Source organism: Solea solea, chromosome 6 (genome assembly GCF_958295425.1).
Source record: "Solea solea chromosome 6, fSolSol10.1, whole genome shotgun sequence".
In the NCBI taxonomy this organism is placed as follows: Eukaryota; Metazoa; Chordata; class Actinopteri; order Pleuronectiformes; family Soleidae; genus Solea; species Solea solea.
In genome coordinates, this window is record NC_081139.1 from 9005996 (window position 1) to 9027513 (window position 21518).

The following is a 21518-nucleotide window of genomic DNA, read 5'->3' on the forward strand; positions in this document are numbered from 1 at the left end:
CAGAGTTTATTTGTAGGCCTTAATGATGTTTCCCATGTCGCCTTGAACAGCTGAATGAGGAAGTGGTGCATGCGGGCCACCACCAGCCTGCTGCCTGGACCACCGTCAGCTTCCACCGCCTGCAGTCTCACGAGACCTCGTCTGTGTTCTTGTGACAAAGGACATGAAGGCGTCCGGAAACACTGGTCCTGAGAGCCAAACGGTCCCTGCTGGACTCCAGAATCAAGCAAAGACAGACCAAGACCTTTGTGGTCCATTGGTGGGAAAAGGACTCGTGTTTTCACACAACATAAAGGGTAAATGCAAACAAATCAGTGGCAATATTACTGTGACAAAGACCAAGGCCAGGAGTCAACCAGTTAACAGGAACATGGAACATAGAGAGACAAATGTAGCAGCCTGGGTACAGCAGCTACATGTGTAGGTTCAAACATAAGTGGCTGGATCACAAAGACAACTACTTAATTCTGATAAGTGGAAGCTGGTGGAAAAAAGACGGGTAATACTGTACATATCCCAGTCTGTTGATTGTGGGAAAAGGCTTTTAATATCATTCCCCGCCTTGCATCCAGCATGCAATCAGCACACCTGCGTCGGGAGAACGCCTGCTCCCAATTCACTCATCAGCTCAGAGAAAGGTGAGTCGCTGTTGAGTCAGAGCGAGCATCAGGTTGCAAAGTTCCTACAAAAATCTATGGGCAGTAACTTTTAAAAGTCAAACTTAGTTTCTCCAATCTAGTCTAGGTCAAAACCTGTATGTTTAATCTAGGTCAAATAAAAAAAAAACAACGAAAAAAACTGGAGGTAGTCACTAAATCCCAATATATTAGAAAATGGGCTTTGAGAAAGACTGATCACACTGGTTCACACAATTATTTTATGATCATTTTACTGGAGATTAAAATTGCATGTTAGTCTGAAATTCAAAAAAAGGACCCATTCTACACTCCCTAAACATTTCAGAGAGGCCGTTTGGTTCAAGGTACAGCCCAGGTGCCTTTAAAGACCTATGACACATCCCTTTTTTTCACACAAATAAAAAATATTCCTTTAATATCAAGAATACCAACCTAAAGAAAATGAGGAAAGGCCTTTGGGTCCAAAGCGACCACTCAGTTAGCTGATGCTTTGTGCTGGCTCTGCATCAAGTCAACATTCGAGGACAAGAATGCTTTAGCATTGCTGATTAGCACAAAGCTGTCGTCTTGGTAATGGTTACAGGATACAGATATTGTGCTGTTTATTTCCTGAGCCTGCTGAGTCTGGACACAGAGCAAGAGCCTGGACATCAGTACAGTGAAGATCCAATTACATGAAGGCCAGCACTACATAGATTACACAGCATCTACATCTACACACCAGTGCCACCATTTAGTTTGCTTTAACCCATTTACAACTAATCACATACAACATATTACACAGTGCAGCGCTGAGGGTCATGTTAGGTGCATTTACAGTACATGCCAAACTAAACTCAAAAAACACTTTTAACATATAACACTCATATTAAACAAACTACCTTGCTCTGTATCATAAGTTAGCTGTTGATGGAGACACAGACAATGCTTGTTGCTTCACATTAAGACTGCCAAAGTAAAATGAAAAGAGAATTGAATTACTTTTTTATCAGCCTCCCTGAAATGAAAGGAGGAGGCAGGAGAACCTCAGACACGGGGACAAAAGGAGACACGTCCCATTCATCTTGAAGAAACTTGCTGTTAAGACCCCAAACTTACTTAAACCGAGGCAAGGGCTGCAGGGCGTTTAATTAAACAAGGAACCTAGCACAGCTGAAACTCATGGGACTCACTTCAGGAGAAGCAAGGGAGAGAACTAAACAGAGGCAGGGAGTGAAATGCGACATGATACACACAGAAACTACCAAATAAAACAGGATCTAACACAAAGTACAAAGCAACTGAGAACCTGTTGTCCAGGAAAACATAACAAAAACCAAATACTCCACAAGAACAAGTCCAATCTAAGTCAAAGTAATTATAATGATATTTGTCTGATTATTCATCTATGAATCTGTTACTTTTACTCATTGCTAACAATGCCAATTTCACTCAGGTTCTCAGATAGTGCACTGTATGAGAATTAGTCATGATGCTTATTGGATCAACTTTATAGGATGGAAACTGATGGAGAACCTGAAGGAACCCACATTACTACAGCAGCAACACGCATAGTCCACACACAGGCCCAATCCGGTTCAAATGTGGGGCCTTGTTGGTTTTAGACCATATTGCTATCTTGAGGCCACCATGCTGCTGTGTCTCAGCTGGTTGTCAAGGCAACCAAGAAGAGAGGAGTTTGGGTTTTGGCTTATCAAGGCAGACGGCAGCGGTTTCCCCTCCCCTGCATCTCAGCCTTGATTCTTCTCTCTCCTCAGTGACTGGGGCAGCTGGTGGGAGGCAGTGGGTGTCGTGTAGCTTAGCAACTCTCGTGGTGGATGGCAATTGATATGCAGCTTTGTTGAAGTGTCTCTCTTTCTGAGCCAGAGAGGGGGACGTCTGAACAATGCTGGCCTTATTGAAGCTTCCCCTCCTCCTTCTCTTTGCCCAGGCACAGCGACGTGGGAGGACAAATAGTTCAGCTCAAAGGAACCAAGACTCCACTTACAGTACCCGGTCCTGAAAATGTAGCTTGGGGACCACTGACAGAATGTGAAGGGACACTAGGTGTCCATGAGCAAAATGAAAAGTTTTCAAAGTGCTTAAACTACTTTAAGTAATCACGCCACGTATTACCAACAGCTAAACTCTCATGAGTGTTTGAAATCAGGGAAATTAAAGTTGAGATTTATCCGCAGATTTATGGATCACTGCTCGCTGAGCTCCTCTCAAACTCTCTTTATTGTCTCCTCTCACTGTCCTGTGATCGCATTGTTCAAAGCCTCCCGTCCTGCTACAGATAAGTTATGAGACTGTAAACAGAGGTAAGAGAAGGCGTAGAAGTGTTGTTCTAATTGTTCAATAATTGTACAGTTGTTGATTTATAATGCTGCAGAAAATCCTGCCTACTGTACCTTTCAATTATCAGATTGATAAAACCTCCATCATCACCCATCCTCCAGTGTGTAGCATATGTCTGGTAGTTGTTGTTTGACTTACTGCTACCTGTTTTCTTTACTTTTCTTTAGCTGTGGAAAAATAAAGAAGGCTTTTAAAGGAGCGTAGGATACTAAGCAGGTAGGTCTGACTGTTCCTGACCCAGGATGTTAAGGAAAGCAAAGGAAAGCAACTTTATTGTCATCATACTGGTATTGTACAACGAGATGTCGAGGTCAGATGGAGGGTTGATCAAAGATCAGGATACAAAAACATCTGTCGTTGGATCAACAACAACAAAGATCATCATCATTGGGAATTTATATGTGCATGACTCACAAACACATTCATGACTTATGAGTATGAGAAAGTGTTGTAACTGGTCCAAACTGAGGGTAAAGTGACAATGGCTTTCATTAACTTGAAATGTTGCTTAGTTAAATTTACTGGTGCCTTTTAGTTCAGTGTGAGAATTGTATGTTTGGTTTGTTTTTGATCAGGCATCTGTAGAAGTGTTTTGTCTACTCAGCACCGAAGTAGACGATCACAGAGTTGCGGACATGTTTTGGCAGACGAAAAGCTGGACATTTTTTAGATCAATATGTGACAGAGATGGTTTGAAAGGTGAGAAAGGCTTGGTAATATTTGTGTGAGCAGGGAATTCTTGTCTGCCGTCCCTGGCAACTGTCTGTGTTCCTCATGTCTGCAGAAACTCAAAGGCCAACTGTTATTGTGAAGCTGTGACCTTCAATAATTGAATAATGACAAAAAGGAACGTCACAGTGAGGCATGAACTGCTTTCTTCTTCAGTGGGTGTTGAGCGGTGCTGCGAAGCATTCCTTCCAGAGGAGACCACAGTAAACGGGAGCCATCTCTCTCTCTCTCTCACAAAATGATTGTTTATGTTAAAATGTGCTTGGTATTTTTCATTTCTCTTCCCACACTCTTTTCAAGAGCTTGCTCCTCATTATTACGTTATTAACACAGATTTGTATGTATTAACCTGTTAGTAATTTTCCAAGGTATGCTGAATTTATTCTACATTTTTCTTGTCGTCAATAACAAATTCCATGAGTAGATTAAAGCGGACAGTGTGTTAAGTTGTCTTAACCTCACAGGTTCCACTTAAAACATGAATACTATAAAAAAAAAATCACAAAAATATATTATATGTTATATTTAAATATTTCTAATTCAGTTGTAATTACTGTAGTTTAGTGGGTCTAAAGTGCATTTGTTGGTAGCCGTTTTCTGAGAGGTGAATACAGGGCTCTGAAAATGATGTACTTGGATCACTTCATAAGTTGTACACATAAATAATAACACAGAGAACTTGTAAAAGACAATGCAAAACTTTCTTGAAGAAAATACAAACTTTACTAAACCAAATGTAATTAAACAAGTAAAAAAGTCACACAAAATCTGATCATTCATCGTGTGTTTTTAACCTACTGACTACACAGGATACATTTCAGTCATGTAACTATGTTTACAATTACAACACTCTGTAATTGAAGAATACAAGAGCCAGCAGCAGCAAGAGAGATCATTTAAAAAAAAACACACAAATATACAAAGAACAGTTCAGAAACAGCAGTTTGTCAGTTAACTGACAAAAGTCTCAGTATGTCTTCATCTTCAGTTTAACCCTGAAACCAAAAGTCATCCGGTGTCTCTCTGTCGTATAGTCCTAAGAGCAGATTCCACTGATGTACTGAATGAGTATTAGACACATATTAATAACTACAACATGTAAAAAAAATGTTTAAGAATAAATGTAAAAACTAATGAGTCCTTCAATAACATGATTAAATCCATCTAAACTCTAAACTTTTAGAGCATACTCTTAACATAACTAACTCTTAAGTGCTACTACATTATCAGTTCATACAGACTGAGAATAAAAGATTATAACCACTTTATTACAGCTTGGGTTTTACGTTGGTAGTTTTACACATTATTTAAATCAGCTATATCAACGTTACACTTGTTAACATCAATGCTGAGATCGGAGAAGGGGATTTATATCACACACATTTAATAAGCTAATCTCGTTTACCTTTAAGAAGTTCTGTGACCACCAGAATATTAGAGCCATATTTCCTGAGTGGGATATACTGTGTTTGAGGGACATTGACATGTTGAGACTTACTTTGGTTACAATAGGCAACCAAAGCAAGTCCATTTGCCTGTATCTGAACGTCTGAAGATACATTCACATACATATTCACAATGTAGTATAACTGCTCATCTTTCTTGACCCCTGAGATTTCTTTTTAGTGACGAGATCATGCTCACAGATCTCAGCCATGAATTAACAAAGTGTACTTTTTAAATTTCTGATAAAAATGATGTTTAAAACTATTTAAATAAAAGCAAATGTGTAATAAATCTTCAACAATCACAATCTTTTAAAGTCATATGTGGGCCAGTTCTGAAATTCAGCAAGGTGTTCCAATCGCTACTGAAGAGTCTTTGGCCCTGTCACAAAGCACAGGTTCTGCCTCCATCACGCTCTTCATCATCTCCTCCTTACTGGATGGAGACAGGGAGGACGGAGAGAGCGAGGTGGGTGAGGAGAGGGTAGAGGTGGCGGCAGCCGACGCTGAAGAGGATGAGGAGGAGCTGCTATCAGGGACACATTCTTCACAGCAGCAGCAGCAGCAGTCCATGAAGGCCTGACCCAGAGAGCGACACAAGCACAGCAGCAGCACCGGCGTCGCAGAGCAACGCACAAACAACAGGAACTGTCCAATCAAACCAAGTGCCGGTACAATGAGAGCTGGCAGCACCGAGGATGTCGGGACAGAGATGTACGCCAGGGTGATGTTACAAATGCTCTCCGGCAGGTTGCATGTGATGTACAAGATGGTGAGTGCCATCACAGTGGAGCGCAGCCTATGCTCCCTCACATGCTGCTTTTTCTTTTTCGAGGAGAAAGTCGAAGAGGAGGAGGAGGAGGAGCATCTGCTGGTCACCTTATCACCCTCAGGTTTCTGTAGCAGACGCTGGGCTAACACTTGTCTCGTCACCAAGTCACAAGCCAGGGTGAAGAGAAGTGGCAAACAGATGTAGCACCCAAAGAACCACCACATGCGGGCCTCGTGGTAGGTCAGCACCAGAGAGTAGATGTTCTCTGGGAGCTCCACAGACGGCTCCCGGACACAGATATCCACTTTAAACACCTCAGTTCGGGTTCTGAATGCTGTTATAAGTGACCCCCGCAACTGGCTCTGCTGCAGGTCAGTGGGGAGCATTGGAAGGCTCACAGTTTCTTGGAGGAGTTGCCACAGAAGCAGCTCAGGCGCAGCCAGCAGCATGGAGCCCACCCAGATGACAGCCAGCTTGGATAGGATGGACTGACATGGCTCCACTTTCGATGACTGCAGGGGCCCAGGGCTGGTGGCTGCGTGGAAACGATCGATACTCAGTGCACAGAGACTGAATGTAGCAATACCCAGAGACGTCACCTGAGAAACGACAGGGATGGACATTAAGGACTAACCACATCAGATAATTCAACTGTGATGCTGATAAATCATGTTTTCCTCTGTGCTTTTTTTTTTATTGATTCCAGTCTGACTTGAACTGAGTGAGGGATGAGCTCAGCATCAGTATTGGTCCCATACTAGGATAAAGAGTATAATCAGAGATGATCCATAAACCCTGAATATGACATAAATGCTTCACAAAACAAACGCAACATGCTGTGAAGGCTGCAACTGTCTCGTTATAGTAGGTACTGTATGTGGTAAATGCATCAGCACTTAATGTCTAAGCTAAGCTAAGAGGTAAAAACTATATTAGACTGATATTAGAATTGTACCAGACACAAAAACGTGGCATTGTGCCATCACTAACCCAGACTAGACTGTAAAAACTGAGCAGAGGAGGGTGTCCGAGGTTTTCCTCTGCCTTGTTATACTCAGCAAATTAGTCACAATAACAGCCATGAGACCCGGGTTGCTTTATTTAACCTTTTGAATACAGACATCGGGAAACAAAAGGAGTCACAGAGGAAACAGAGAGCAATTATGTTGTAACAAGTTTCAGCCTGCAGACTGGGGGACAATTACTGGTGCCTCGAGCACATTAAAGTCTGTGGTCTTGGCTGAAAACACTGTGTCTTTAAAGCCACGTGTCCTCCTTCTGTGAGTGCGTAATGACTTCGAACAGTTAAAACACAACTCAAGATAATTAACACCAAGCCCCCATTAGCATGAAAATAGTTGAACGAACAGAGTGGCACAGTGGCAGCTGGCAGTCTGACCTGCTTTACACACAACTCTATACAACGTCCACGTGTACAAACTGCTGAAAAGTGTTAGAAAAAACATAAATGCTTAGTAAGAAATTAATTAGCATGAAAATAGGTAAAGCAACAAAGAAAGAGGAAGCCGGCCATCTCATGTTAGCGACTGCCTCTTGCAAGCTGTTTTTACAACTTAATAAAATATTGAGCTGTTTTTAAGTGCATTTTTGATTTGTGCATAAAAATATCTGAAGGTAAACTAGGGAAATTAGTTTTGAAATATTGCATTGTATGTGTGAAGGGGGAGGAGAAGTTGTTTTGATTGATAAAAGCTTGTAAAAATTGTGACTGAAACGTTTCTCCCACTTCAGCATTTAGCTGCACTGGACAGGAGGGAAGAGGAAGTACATTAGGGGAGGGTCAAAGTATCGCTTTTTCATGGACATTTAGTTTTCCTCAGTTCAACAGATATTGTGATGTATTGCTGCTATATGATTGTGTTGGAATATATCGATTATCACAGAATCGTTGTATGGTGATATTATTGGTATTGTGAGGTACCCTGTGATTCCTAAAGTACACTATGTATGGACTGATGAGAAAACATCATCATCATCATCATCATCAAGGTGTGCTGTCTTATCCCTGTGGAGTTTTGTGTCACTTACCGCTCATCTTGGTAAACTAGCTCCCAATATTCACAGTGTATCGAAACACAGATTAATGTGCATTTTCTTTGACCGAATTGTTTAACATTTGTTTAAAATCTGTGAGACTTTTCAGTGGAGGGATACAATGTCAAAATAAAGGCTTCATCAGACTCCACTGTTGAGAGGCAAGCTTGATCAAATTTTCAGTATATTTTTGGAGGGAAGTAAATGATTACTTAGTAGTTGCTGTGGAGACGTTACATTGTCAACTGGCAGTTAAAGCAATCACAATGATAAGCTGATTGATTTCTAATGACATTCATGCAGTATAGACCAGGGTTTCTCAACCACTGCCCTCATGTTTCCCTGCTCCAACACACCTGATTCAAATGTCAGGAATGAATCAGGTGTGTTGGAGCAGGAAAACTTGTTAGAGCGAGGTTAGTTAGTAGTGAGAATTTTCCCTGTAGAAAAAAAGACCCACAAAACAAAGAGTGTGGTCATCTTTTTTGGGAATGTGAGCATAGAAATAGATTGATTTGATTTCTAGTGCCTCCTGTTCACATCTTTAGAAACTGAACACTGACCTTGTTTTTTGAATAAGGAGACATGAAAGACAAACTCTGTTGAAGAGCAGAAACAGTTTGTCTGTCTCCTATATGAGAACGTGACATTTGGGCTTTGTCGGATCATGTTATCAAAACAGAATTGTTATTGGTCTCTTGCAATGACGAGACTTTACGGTGGAGTTGTGTCATCTGTGTGTTTAAATGAAGATTACAGCTGCGAATAACTATGCGCCTCCGTATTTCATAGTGTGGCTCTGTGAGCTGGAGAAGAAGAGCCGCTTCATGATGTCCTGATGGTTCACTACTGACAAGTGAAGAGCCAAACAGCCCATAACAGCACATCTGTTCAAAGTGAAGACTGAGGACGAGAGGAACAACACGACACAATCAGGCCATTCATCACAGGCCTGCACATGTTGTTATGAACTGGAAAACTCAACAATGAGCCAATCATGAAGGTGTAAAAGCAGCTTTGACAGTGTGTCTGTTAATGGTGGCAAATCTGATTAAGAACAACTTGTAAAAATAACACCTTTCGCCTAAATACTGTCCTGAAATAGCTTAGAGTTTACAGGTAAAAATTTTAAAACACTTTATAGCTGTTTAATTCATTTAAAGAGTGACGAAATAAATGTTAAAATAAAAGTAAAGAAGCAGTACTTACGTGGTAACACTGTGTAAATCCTCATAAAACTGTTACCTACAGTTTTTAGTTAATTATTTACAATTGCAATGAATTTTTAAAAATATATTTATTGGTGATTTGTTAATGCTGTGTGTATTGTTATATAGAATTTTCACAATTACAACCTATAATGATTGAAACAACTGGAACCTGTATTTAGCATCTATACAAGTAGTATAATATCATATTAACCACAGTAATGATCAATTCTAAGTAGATACTAAAGTTTATCCATGTGTTTTTCTTTCATGTGTCTTTGTGATGGATGTGAGCCTCTGGGGTTGTTCAGGGCATTTTGAGGTCATGTGCATGTATGATGATTTTTCATCTTCTTAGATAGATTTATAGATTAATAATGATATTTATAATGAAACATGTATTTACAGAGCGCCTTTGAAAACCACATTAATATAATGTTATAATAAATCTAAAATGGAATCTAAAATGTAACTCAAATTTAAAACTATACTAATAGTAATAATAAAATACACATAATAGGGCAGAAATTATACAAGGAATTTAAAATTTGGTATACAATAAAAGAAGAAATTTATGGAGATGGAACCAAGTTTTTCTGCCTGAATTGACCTACCAGACTTAAATTTCTCCTAATATTTTGAGTCTCTGAAGAAGGGCCCCCCTGAGACCTGGGCTCTAATCAGTGATCCACCCCTGACCACCTGCGCCCGTTCAAACTTTCCTCACCTCCAGATATGGCACGAGCCGACAGGACAGGTCTCCTAGCAACCTCCTCAAGGTGAGCTCGTGGAAGACGACCACGGGCAGGCAGAAGAAGAGCACGAGGAAGTCCCAGAAAGCCAGCCCCGCGAGGATGCAGTTCCACGCGCTCTTCAGGTAGAAATTGTGCCAAACAATGCACATGAGCGCGAGGTTCCCCACGATACCTGCGGCGAATAGCACGAGCGCGAGCAGCATGACCGCGTAAGCCCAGTATGCTCCGTCGGTGACCGGGAACAGTGGGTTGAGGAACCCGGAGCCCCGACCCCCCGACACGTTACTCGTCGGGGATGAGGTGTAACGGTCGTCCCGTGGTGTGGTGAAGAAACTGTCTGGCTCGTCGTGACGACGTTGTTGCCCATAGCTGCTCGTTAAGTGCGGGTCTCTTTTCCTGTTCCCACCTTTGGCTCCACGCCTCAGAACGTGGGATTTCCAACGTTCAACAGGGTCTGGTGAAGTTTTCTCCAGAAAGGGAGATTCATCCATCTCTGCAGCCGGCGTGCCCCCATCCTCCTCCCGCGTGGACCCGAGCTGAATCCCTGTGTCTGAGGAAACGCTGCGGAGCTCCGCTGTCCGCAGAAAGAGAAGCAGGAGGAACACAACCGGGCTCATTTTTTTTAGTTTTCACTATTTATCTAATTGTCACTGTGTTATCTGTGTGTTTCACAGACATGTGCGGCAGCAAACATCTGACTCCGGATAAAACACCTGTCCACAAAACTATCTGGTTCACTCTGGTCCTGATGCAGAAGTTTGGAGCACTCGCAGCACTTGTTTTTCCCACCAGCATCAAGAACGCAACACGGAGCTTCCGGTTACGCATTTCAAAATAAAATCACCGGAAGAAAAACAAAAAAAAAGAGATTTCAAATCAGGGTTGTGTGACAAAACCAGCGTAATGGCCAATAAAAAACAGACTAAATAGTAGAACTGAAAATATACATTCAAGTGTTGTAAGAGCTACAAAGAAGACCTGAACCCAGCAGTCATAGATATATCATAGAAATGTTTACTGATGTTGTAAATCAACTGAGAAGTAGGGTCTTTTTCCCCCAGTAATGTTTATTCAGACACATTTTTGGAACAAACGGAGTCACCCTCTGGTGGCTATTCAATATACTCATACGATTGGGTTTACTTTAGCCAGGAAACCTGAAGACATCAGTATTTAATATACAGTCCCTGGAGACAACACCTCAAAAGTAGCACAATAACGTGGAAAAAATGCCAGACCTGGCAATCCTGGATACAGTTTTAAATCTAGATACCATTTTGGTTTTTGTCAACAGTATGTTTGATGAAAAAAACAAATAAATGATAACTGACTCCAGTTGTGGAATAGAAACATATGTGTGGACTATTTGAGACAATTAACATTTCTAAAACAATAACTGAAAGTGATGCAGTAAAATAATGGACCATAATAAATGTTTGTAATTTGTAACTGTTTAATACTTCTAATATTTGTCCATTACTTGAAAGTAATAATTAGCTTAGTATCAGTTAAGGGGGCTTTCAAACAGAACTCACGCATGTTTCCACAAATCATCTTCATATATAAATAAACAAAATAGCAACTAAGTGACACCAACTCTCTCATCAAACCAACTGTCATGAGACAAAAAACAACAAATCAAAGTCACCAAATATCTACAATTTAATGACGCACTGTATCTCCACTGGAGGACCAAAACATTATTAAATCACAAAATATATCTCAGGATTTAATAAAATAAAAAATAAATCTGATATTTTTGATGATCTCAACGTTTCACCGACATTTGGTCTCCTGTCGAATGTTCAAAGTCTGTGGCACAAAATATTACCAAGAGTGAGAAGAAAATCTGTCACAGAGGCTTCATGTCCCTTCGTCCTTAGCTCTTCAGGGAGGCCTTCAGTTTTCTGCGGGCGTCCTTGTGTTTCTTACGGTACTCCTGAGGAAACACACAGATGAGATGAAATAATAATAAAAAAAAAATCATATACTGTACATCTGGATTTTATCTAGATTGTTTTTTTTGAATATCTGGCTGGCAAAAAAACAAAACAAAAACAATCTGAATTTAAAGATCCTGTAAAGCAAATTCAGGAGTTCACACATTATAGAAAATAGTGGCTAAGAAACAGGAAACTTCCTCATGCTGTACACACAAATCCAACTTGAAATAACGATGCACAGTCTGCTTATAAAGATCTGATTTTATCTCCATTTAAGGCTGATATTTAGTTTAGTCTGCAATAATGTTGTCCTCCTCCACAAATCCACACTTGTCAGCACCGTAGAGGAGGCTGAGACAAGGTAAACATAGTGAACAACACTTTTACTGATCTTCTGATGTTTACCTGTCTGAGTTCGCTCCTCCTTTCCTCCCACTGCTCCCTCTGCTCCTCCAGCTGAGAAGGACGACAGAATAACCTCGGGCCCTCTGACGGATGTAAGACGAGAAGAGAGCCAGCACAAAAAAAGTTAAAGAAACAATGCAACATTTCATGAAGTCTTGTTCTCTCTCAGACAAACACATTTTCTTGTAGAAAGAAAATAAATACATGTGTAGGTTACAGCTTGTGCTGTAGCTTAAATGGTTTTTGTATCGAGAACTATTGTTCGCACAAAGTGTGGGTGATTTAAGATAAGCAGGTAGTTGCTTGGTATGACTTAGTGGATGTTTAGCCGTGTTTCTCTATGTGCAAATGAGGTTTCGTCCATATTGATAAAAGCAAACATGCAGAGTTAATGTTATAACCTGTCAACCCACAGAAAAGTGATGTCCCTAAAGCTTTTCTATGGAAGTCTCAACTCAGAATGTCTGAGTGAATTGTGAAGCTGATAGTTTCATCTTTAGTTTAGTTTATTTTGAACATAAAGAAGAAGAAATGTTCAATTCACAAGCAGATATACACATCAAATCATTCACATTCATTAGTTTCTTCTCATGTTTAAAAAGGAGTGAGAAGACGTTTACAAATTATTTAATCTCACCCCTTGTCCTTGAAAAATTAATTAATTAATTAATCAACATGGCTGTACTGGTGGGTTCTCCACACTACCCCCTACCTGTCAGTCTGCTGTCTTCTGGGAAAAAGAAGAAGAGACTAGTCTTTGATGGAGTTGCCTCTCTGTGAACAGGAACATAGAAAACACCTTCAGATGATGCTGAATTTAAACTGAAATGCATTTACAACTATCTGGTTTATAACAGTCATAGGTCAGGTTTGAAACTGTTCATTTTGAAATAAACTGAGGCTTTAATACAAACAAAAATGCAAGGTAGGTAGCAGGAGTTTTCTTACTCTGTGGTTTTAGGTGTAGCACTGCTTTGCTCCTCATCCTCCTCCCGCCCCTCCTCATCCTCATCCTCTTCTGAACTGCTGTCTTGGAAACGTGGGTCCTGTTGCCATGACACCTTCGGAGCTTGGATGGTCTCCACCTTGTACTCTGTTATTAGAGTGACAAAGGTATTAACAAAAACTATGGGAAAACTAAATTTCCTCTGAGATAGTTTAAGATAAACATTTTGAGGCTAACCTGTCTCTCTAGTTTCTGTTTCTGCGTCCTCTCCAAAGAAGGAGAATTTAAACCCAGACTCCTGTTTCTCTGCACTGAGATCAGCTGGGGCATGAATCACAGGCAGAATCGGCTCTTCATTATTTCCTCTTTTTTCCTCCTCTTCTTGATCCCAGCTCGGGTTTTCTTCTTCTTCTTCTTCTTCTGTGACATTATCCTTTGTCTGACCAAAGACAGCCTTCAGGTCACCAGAGACATCGTAATAAATCTCTTTAGTGACCTCCGGAAGCTTCTGAGCCTCCTCCCTTTTCTTCCTCCTGGCAGACTTGCTGTAAATACAGATCACAATAATGGGCAGACTGGATTTTGACTGAATGTCTATTGTAATGATTTTCTGTACGAAGTTGAACAAGACAAAAATAACAGGATGAAATAATAGAATGCTATATTTATGTTGGAAAAATAGTCTGTTAATACAAGATGTTCATATGTGGTGTTACACAAGGCTCAGTCCATATCATTCTCTCAATGCAGTTATTTGTTAAATAGTCAAAAACGTATTCTTCTGGATGCAATAATCAAAAATTAATGAATGAAAAATTTAAATGTACAAATACAAACACAAACACTAAGAATTGCACTCCAGCCATTTCAGACTCATGCAGCATGGTCATCAAAATCATCACATTTCTTATCAATTGCATTTACTTGCCAAAATCTGGAGAACTGACACACTGAAACATTTTCTAGAAATGCAGTGTCTGACTAAAATAACGAGCCATTCAGTTAAATGAAACTAGGAATTTGTTCATTTCAACAAGTTGTCGATAAGACCCAATCAATAACCTAAGTGCGAGAATTCATTGTTGGTTTGTCTCTTCTCGTGGGATTTAGCTGAGCAGTGAGGTCAGTATTTGCGCTGATACCAATACAAATACAACTGATTGGTGAATTTAAACAGTTTTTATGTTCATACCTCTCCTTAGTTTCTTCTGGTTTGGTCTCAAATGCAGCATGTTCTTCTCTGCTGGGGTCATAGTGCAGTGCTGAGACGTCTCTGCAACCACACACACATTTAAATTAAATCATTAGTTTTAAATTGAATCCAACTTATTGAAAAGTCCGTCGTCCAGACTCTGTGCATCTGTGTGGCTGACCTAAAAGTCTTGGCTTTGACAGTGGTCTTGCTGCTGCAGGTTTGTTGGACGCTGCCGAGGACGCTCTGCAGGATAGACAGGTTCTTCTTCCTCTCCTCCTCCAGAGGCTCGTCTTCATCTGCCATGCTCTTCGTCCTCTCTGAATTACCAAGAAACAATAATACCAATAATAATATTTGCTGATGGGTTTATAATGTGACATGAATCAGCTAATTACTGTTACAAAGTCATAAAAACACCAGATTCCTGAAAATATATTACTCAACAATTCAGTTGATCATTCCAGACCCTCACCTGACTCTTCCTCTTTGCCCTCGTCATCTTCCAAGAAGCGAGAATCCATCCGAAAACGCTTGTCGGTTCCAAAGCGAGACTGCAGCTCCATCAGCTGGATAACAAACCACAAATATTATGAGTGTTTTACAGTTATTTATTTTTATCTATGTAGTTATTTATCTGATCTTAAAGCTTTTTCTTTAAGGTCAATTCTTAAAAATATGTGAGCACTGTCAGCTCTAACATGATGTGACTGTGGGTATAAAATTTAAGAGAATATAAAAGTGAGTTGTTAAGGAAGCTTTGAACTTGTTCTCTCACCTTCTGACCTGCTCGACCTTCAAACTGTGGCCTGATGTCAAACCTGCTATCGTCTTCCTCTCCATCACCATCCTCCTCATCGTCACTACCACCAAACAACCGAGAGGCCGACCGCTTCCGATGAACCTGAACACACAGTTAAACCACAACTGCTTGATCTATAATAAGAAAAAACACTAAGATTCATCATGACGAGTGCACTCTCTCGTCTCTTTAAATATGATTAAATAGAATGTGTTATGATGAATGAATAATAAAACATAACTTTTAAACAGACTAAATGCTATCAGACTGATAACTTGTGACTCACATTCTCTTTCACTGTGTTGTTTTCATCAGCTGATTCCTCATCGCCCGTGGCCTCATCTTCTGATTGGCTGTCGTGGAACACGGTCTTCTTCGACACCGTGACCTCTGGGGAAATCTGCTGCTTACTTTCATCCTCACCATCCTGCTCTTCATCATCAGAGCCAAAGACTATGCGTTTCCCTGTCCCTGGATTCGGGGTATCCTAACAAATATTAATGTTAATGATTAATAACACAACTATGTTGCTCCACATGTGCAGAATAGATGTCAACATAACATGGGATTGTTTAGTAAAAAAGTTCAGAAACTATAGCCCAGTTATGTTAATTCATTTATAATATCTTAAAAATGAATGAATGAATCAATAATTTTTAAGCATATTAAAAGGGAAAATCAACAGTCTAAACTCATTCCCAAAACTTAAGATCAAATACACTTTGAGTTTTATTGTAATCTTAATATCAACACTCACTAGGTTGGCTAAAGCTCCCTGGATGAGCCTCTTGTGTTCTTCAGCCTCTTTCTGTCTCTGCTGGATGGCAGCTAGCCTCCTCATATTGGCCTTCCTCTGCAGCTCCGCCTCCTCCTTAGCTCCTAAAGTTACCCGGGAAGGAGCCTTCTCCTTCTCCTTCTCCTCGTCCTCGTCCTCGCCCTCGTCCTCGTCACTGGTGGACTCACTGTGAAGAGCAGCCGGAGTTGCCAATTTTCCAACATCTTCAGTGATAACCTTGTCCTCGTCTTCCTCAGAGGAGGAGCTGGAGGTCTGACTGGCCTCCATCCTCTCCACTTCTCCCTCAACATCATCACTGCTAGAAGAGGAACTAGTCTCAGCATTCTCAGTGTTTATATGAGCTTTATTTGGAACCATTTTAGCAGCAGGATTGTCCTCGACCTTGACCTCCTCCTCCTCCTCACTGCTTGTGTTGTCCACTTGGGGAGCTTCAGAGTCAAGCTTGTGTTTTTTGATCACACTTATTTTTGCCTCCTCATTTTCCTCCTCTTTCAGTCTCTGGTTGTTGTCAATTGTTTCGAATCCATCATTCAGTGTATTTGTCCCCAAAAATGCAGGTAGTTGTATTAACATCACATCTTTTCTTTTCCTCTTTTTCTTCTTCTTTTTGTCATCATCACTGCTGTCATCCTCCATAATGGAGGCAAGGATCTCCTCTGGCATGATGCCTTTCTTGGTTGGTTGTTTTGCAGAGCCAGCTATAAGGGCAGTTTCTTTTTCAGGGCCTGGGCTGACATTGCTGGTAACTGCTGGTTCGGATGTTGCTTGAGATTCTTCAGCTAGTCTCTGTAGATCGGTGAAGGAAATCTCCAAACGGGTGACATTAGAAAACATGGTGTCATAATCAGAGTCTGCAGACGAATCAGCTGAGTCTAATTCTTCATTTTCATCAACCTCATCATGGTCTGACTCTGAAGAAGAGGAATGGACTGCCGTCTTCTCACTGTGTTTGCCAGAACTGCCGCTTTGTTTTTGAGAATTCTGTTTACCAGAATCTCTTGTCTGCTGTGTGCAGGAAGGTTTCCTCAAATCCTCCTCTTCCTCCTCCTCTGCTCCAACCTTACTTTGCTTCCTCGTCTTTTTCTTTCCGTCTGTGTTGTTTTCTGAATGCGGTTTCACAGTGGGCAGCACCTGTTTCTTCTTCAATGGAGCCTCAGAAGGAGGTGGAGGAGGAGGTGGTGGTACTGTCTTGGAGGCAAAAAGTTCATCTGTGTCAGCAGAATCATAGTCGTACTCGTCCTCATTATCTGGCCTACCTGGAATCACAAAGCAAACTTATCCATGCACAGCTTGTCACAAGAGAGAAACTGCTACTTTGAATCTGCGTGTGTGAAAGGGGTTTGTTCAACAGAACAGAATTTTACAAGTACTAAAAATAAACATCCGTTACCTTTTTGCTGTTTACATGAACGTTCCAGCTTCCCCAGGTAGTCAAATCCTACCACTTCTAGATTATCCTCCCCTTCCTGATACCGAGCATCATGGGAGGTGTTCTGAGCCGCTACCATCCTGCGGATCTCCTCATCTGAATCAACATCACTGTCCATTAAAGATGCCAACTTCCTCAGATCCGGTCTGATCTTGATCTTGGAGTGCAGTTCAAACCCGTTGGTGAAGGGCTGCTTCTCAGTGTGATTGATGGATTTGACGGTTGGCTCTAATCTGAGAGGAAAGAACAAGGAAGAAACGAGATGACGATGGTGTGGATCTCAGAGGTCAGACCAACTCACTGAAACAAATGTTCTGAGATTGAGGAAAAAAGTGGAAATTGGAACATTTATGTGGAAAAACGGTTACCTGGCTCTGCTCACAGCATTATGGGAGCTGATCATATCCGTCCGACTCTTTTTTGGTCTTGGTGGTGGTTTATAGGGAGGAAACTCGCCTCGCCTCTTTTTGCTGATGTCATCATCCCCTCCCTGAACCTCCCAGGTGAGCTGAGTGACAGGTGTGGATGAGTCTGTGGTGTTTTTGTCCAGCTTGCGGATGTTGTGGCTGTATTTAGATGGGTCGTACTTCAGGGTTCGAGCTTTGCTGCCTTTCTTACACCTGAGCTGCAGAGTGGGAAGGACTCGTCCAAATTTACTGACGACCCAGTCCTGAAACCAGAGCATTCCGAGACAGTCAACACCCCCACAGTCATACATGATGATGTGTGTCCCATAAAGACACTATAAATATATTCTCTTTCTATATACTGTAAATATATAAATAGTAAAGATATTTAAATTAATTATGTGGATGCCCTCTCATATATGTATATCATATATAAATATATACCACCTTCTGTATTCATGTCTCAATACAGGTGTTCCTATGGGGACAGGAGGCAGTTGATGAGCTCACCTTGTGTCCTGGTACTTCAGTCCCTGGCACTGCAGCCTTCATGGTGAAATTGTCCACACCAGCTTTGCTCAGGGAGTCCAGCAGCTTCTGTCGCTTGTCCTCAGCTGCAGGCTGCTGGAGACACTGCTCCATCGCCGCCTGCCGCTCCTGAGCGAGTCTAACATATAAACAGTACAGTTCTTTTTTTTACTGTATACACAGTACTATTAAACAAATAATAAGCATATTAGTTTAAAATAAAACACAATAGTTAGTTATAAAGAACCAAGTGAAATGAAATTGACAATTGTTCATTATATCAGCTTCCTCCAGCCTTGTAGTCAACATAGTTACATGGTGACGTGAAGGTGGCTTTACCTGTGCAAGAAACTCTCCTTCGCTGCTTCAATCTGCAGAGTTCCTCCTTTCCATTTGGATTTGTTCAGCACTGTCATACCTGAAGAGAAAAAAGACAGATGATACAACACAAGCTCTACATCAGTTTGGTATGAGAGGAATAATTGTTACACTGTAAAATGGCAGTTGTGGCTAGGTGGTAAGCTCACACAATGTCATAGATTCCTTAATTAACTTAATTTAAAAGATGGAAAGGACTGATATCAGTATCGTATGGTTTTCAAGATTATGATAGAGGTATCGGACATGAAAATGTGGTATGAAGCCATCCCTAATTTTCACGATACATCTGCTCAAATCCATGAACTACAAATTACATAAACAACACATCAGTGAGTGGATTTCTTTGTGTTTTTCTGATTCCGTCTCACTGCAAGATACTGGCATGTCAGAAGAAACAAGTGAAACAGATCTCTGAGGTGTGTTATTCTTGTCACTGACAGCATTTTTTCCTGGTAAAAGTAAAATGAGACTTTTGACTTTGCAGTTGAGTTAATGCAGCAACTCTGTTCACTTACATTTCTTTAGGTCAACTTCTGAAATGTCGATGTTAATGTAGCTGAAGGTTTTGTAAGGAACCCCTGTAAGAGAACAACAGCAGTCAGGGACATGGAAGTATCTCAGACCAACAGACTAAATGAACAAGGCATTTTACATTAAATAGAAACACCAGAGCCAATACTGGAGAAAAATAAAAATGGTTCTGCTTAGTTTGAGAACAGTACTTATTTTCAATTTAACAACCAATCACAGAGGATAGTGATTTTATAATAAATTAATATAATATAATAAATATAAGATTTTATTTATATTCATAGAGAACATTTGTTTTATTTCAGTTTCCTTGACTAATGTGATAACGATTATAGGGACTCAAATGGTGTCATTCTGTTTGAAATTACTCACCTTCGTCATCTTTCCTGGTCCTGAGCTCAACATCGTGCACATCTCCAAACTTCCCAAAGCGATCTTTCAGATCCTTCTGGGTGACTGAGTGGCTCAACCCACCAACGTACAGCCGCCGCATCACTTCGAATCAACGAGGCAACACTCTCACTTCACTGACAGCAAACACCTATGAGTCAGTTATTGTTATTATTCTCATAGAAAAAGAAATTAACATGTATTCACCAATAGTCCTCTCTGCAAGTGGACATCAGAGAAAACAATCTAATGTGTAATTTATTGACATCATGCTATTTACATGGCTTATGTTTAGTATAAACGCTCTCTGAGATGAATGAGTGACAGCTTTAGGATTTTTTAATAATATTCATAGGAGTTTAAATTGGCCCTCATTTTCGGTCATCATTAAACTTATACTTCAAACATTTGCAACTTATGTAAACACTTACTAAAATAAATACTTAAACTTCGATCGATTGGTGTTGAAACCGGGACTTGGTTAGCATAGATAAGCAGACAGTTGAACGTTATCCTTTACTCTAATTTTTACTTTTGAGTCTTATTTATAAATTATCAGAATTTAGCTCACTTGTTTGATGACAACTACTCTATGTGCCTTGAACTTCCCCCTCGGAAAAAAAAACGTTTTTTTGAAATTGAACTGTAATTGAATTACCAAAGAGATTATGCTTTATGATGTTAGATGTCTGTTGTGAAGCAGATATACTTCCACAATTGCTAAATTTTTGCAAGATAGTGGAGGGTATTGACACTGTGGGGAAACTGAGCAGCTTTAGCAGAGTTTTGCACTCTTCCTCTAATATTTTAAGTTAATAACTGCAGTTCATCTATCATACTGAGTAGTTTAGTAGTGTGCACAACTAAAGGAACCTACATTTCTAATCCATCACATAACACAATCAGGGAGACATTTGATTAATTCCAAATTCATTCTTCATTAAGATGAACTCAAACATGCAGCCAAAGCCACAGAGTACAGTGACATATCAATTATATAGTCTGGGATAACATTAAGGAACAGAAGTCACTGGGCAAGACAAAGGTTCAAGATATTTAAAACAACTAATCCGTCTCTTGATCTGTTAATCTGCACCTTAAATTACTCTAAACATATTTAAAGATATTTATGGAAATACTCGCTATTTCTATTATTTAAATAAATAAAAGCGGGCTGAATATTACGTATCCTTTGCAATACAGTTCAATTACTGCTAGCTCCACGAGCACAGGTTTAAACTAAAACTCAACATGGGAAGAAGCGGATTTACTCTGGGCTTTTCACACGATCGCATCCACACTCCAAGCGAGCTTACACCTCCATTTAAATCGGCTCATATAGCTAAACTGACAGGAATATCACAAACGAACAAGCAATTAAATTTGTATCGACAGAGGAAACCAACAAATGTTTACCACACATGGATCCAGCTGGTGTTACCGTTATTCCTTCCGTACACGTTTTCACAGAAAGAGGGGTTCCGCTGTGGATAAGTCGTAATGGTAATGATTATTTTTTTTAAAAAAAGCTATTGTATATAAACAATTATAAACTGAGAAGTTGCACATTTACCAGTACGTGTGCGGACTTATGGGCTTTTCGAAATGAAAAGACGAATATTGTCATTTTTAATTTGCTAAAAAGGGTAGACCCTGTTGTCATAAAGGGGGCGCTCAAAATGTACCATATCGAGTAGTTTTTCATTTGTAGTCTATAAACTATAATGAAGCGATAATATGTACATCGAAAATAAAAACGTACACGAATTTAGAGTAATTATACATACATATGGGCTCACTATCTCCCCAAACTTCCGAAACACATT

The 21518-nt window shown here is 40.2% G+C and overlaps 2 protein-coding genes across 3 annotated transcripts; both read right to left on the reverse strand.

The window, feature by feature from the left end:
- Nucleotides 1-4413: 4413 nt before the first annotated feature.
- gpr37l1a (G protein-coupled receptor 37 like 1a) lies at nucleotides 4414-10715 on the reverse strand. The gene is made up of 2 exons (XM_058630588.1): nucleotides 9915-10715; nucleotides 4414-6523 (listed from the first exon to the last, which is right to left on the reverse strand). The coding sequence occupies exons 1-2, from the start codon at nucleotides 10557-10559 to the stop codon at nucleotides 5495-5497; spliced, it is 1674 nt and encodes a 557-aa protein (XP_058486571.1). The 5' UTR covers nucleotides 10560-10715; the 3' UTR covers nucleotides 4414-5494.
- A 1073-nt stretch (nucleotides 10716-11788) lies between these two features.
- On the reverse strand, nucleotides 11789-21210 carry nol8 (nucleolar protein 8). Of its 2 annotated transcripts, none has more exons than XM_058631425.1 (18): nucleotides 21109-21210; nucleotides 19675-19843; nucleotides 19287-19349; nucleotides 18730-18808; nucleotides 18373-18529; nucleotides 17824-18125; nucleotides 17417-17688; nucleotides 15988-17282; nucleotides 15517-15717; nucleotides 15207-15332; nucleotides 14904-14997; nucleotides 14610-14748; nucleotides 14429-14509; nucleotides 13474-13781; nucleotides 13239-13383; nucleotides 13003-13064; nucleotides 12291-12373; nucleotides 11789-11881 (listed from the first exon to the last, which is right to left on the reverse strand). In XM_058631425.1, the coding sequence occupies exons 2-18, from the start codon at nucleotides 19793-19795 to the stop codon at nucleotides 11822-11824; spliced, it is 3588 nt and encodes a 1195-aa protein (XP_058487408.1). In that variant the 5' UTR covers nucleotides 19796-19843; nucleotides 21109-21210; the 3' UTR covers nucleotides 11789-11821. The 2 variants fall into 2 exon arrangements, with proteins under 2 accessions (XP_058487408.1, XP_058487409.1); XM_058631426.1 differs by lacking the exon at nucleotides 21109-21210 and adding an exon at nucleotides 20964-21086 and having other exon boundaries at nucleotides 11795-11881.
- Between the last annotated feature and the right edge of the window lie 308 nt (nucleotides 21211-21518).

Coding starts and splice junctions, on each gene's coding strand:
- gpr37l1a (XM_058630588.1), bottom strand. CDS start 10,559: ATGAGCCCGGTTGTGTTCCTCCTGCTTCTCTTTCTGCGGACAGCGGAG. Junction 6,524..9,914: donor GGCTCGTGCCATATCTGGAG/GTGAGGAAAGTT, acceptor GTCGTTTCTCAG/GTGACGTCTCTGGGTATTGC.
- nol8 (XM_058631425.1), bottom strand. CDS start 19,795: ATGCGGCGGCTGTACGTTGGTGGGTTGAGCCACTCAGTCACCCAGAAG. Junction 17,689..17,823: donor AATGCTGTGAGCAGAGCCAG/GTAACCGTTTTT, acceptor CTTTCCTCTCAG/ATTAGAGCCAACCGTCAAAT. Junction 13,384..13,473: donor AACAGAAACTAGAGAGACAG/GTTAGCCTCAAA, acceptor CTCTAATAACAG/AGTACAAGGTGGAGACCATC.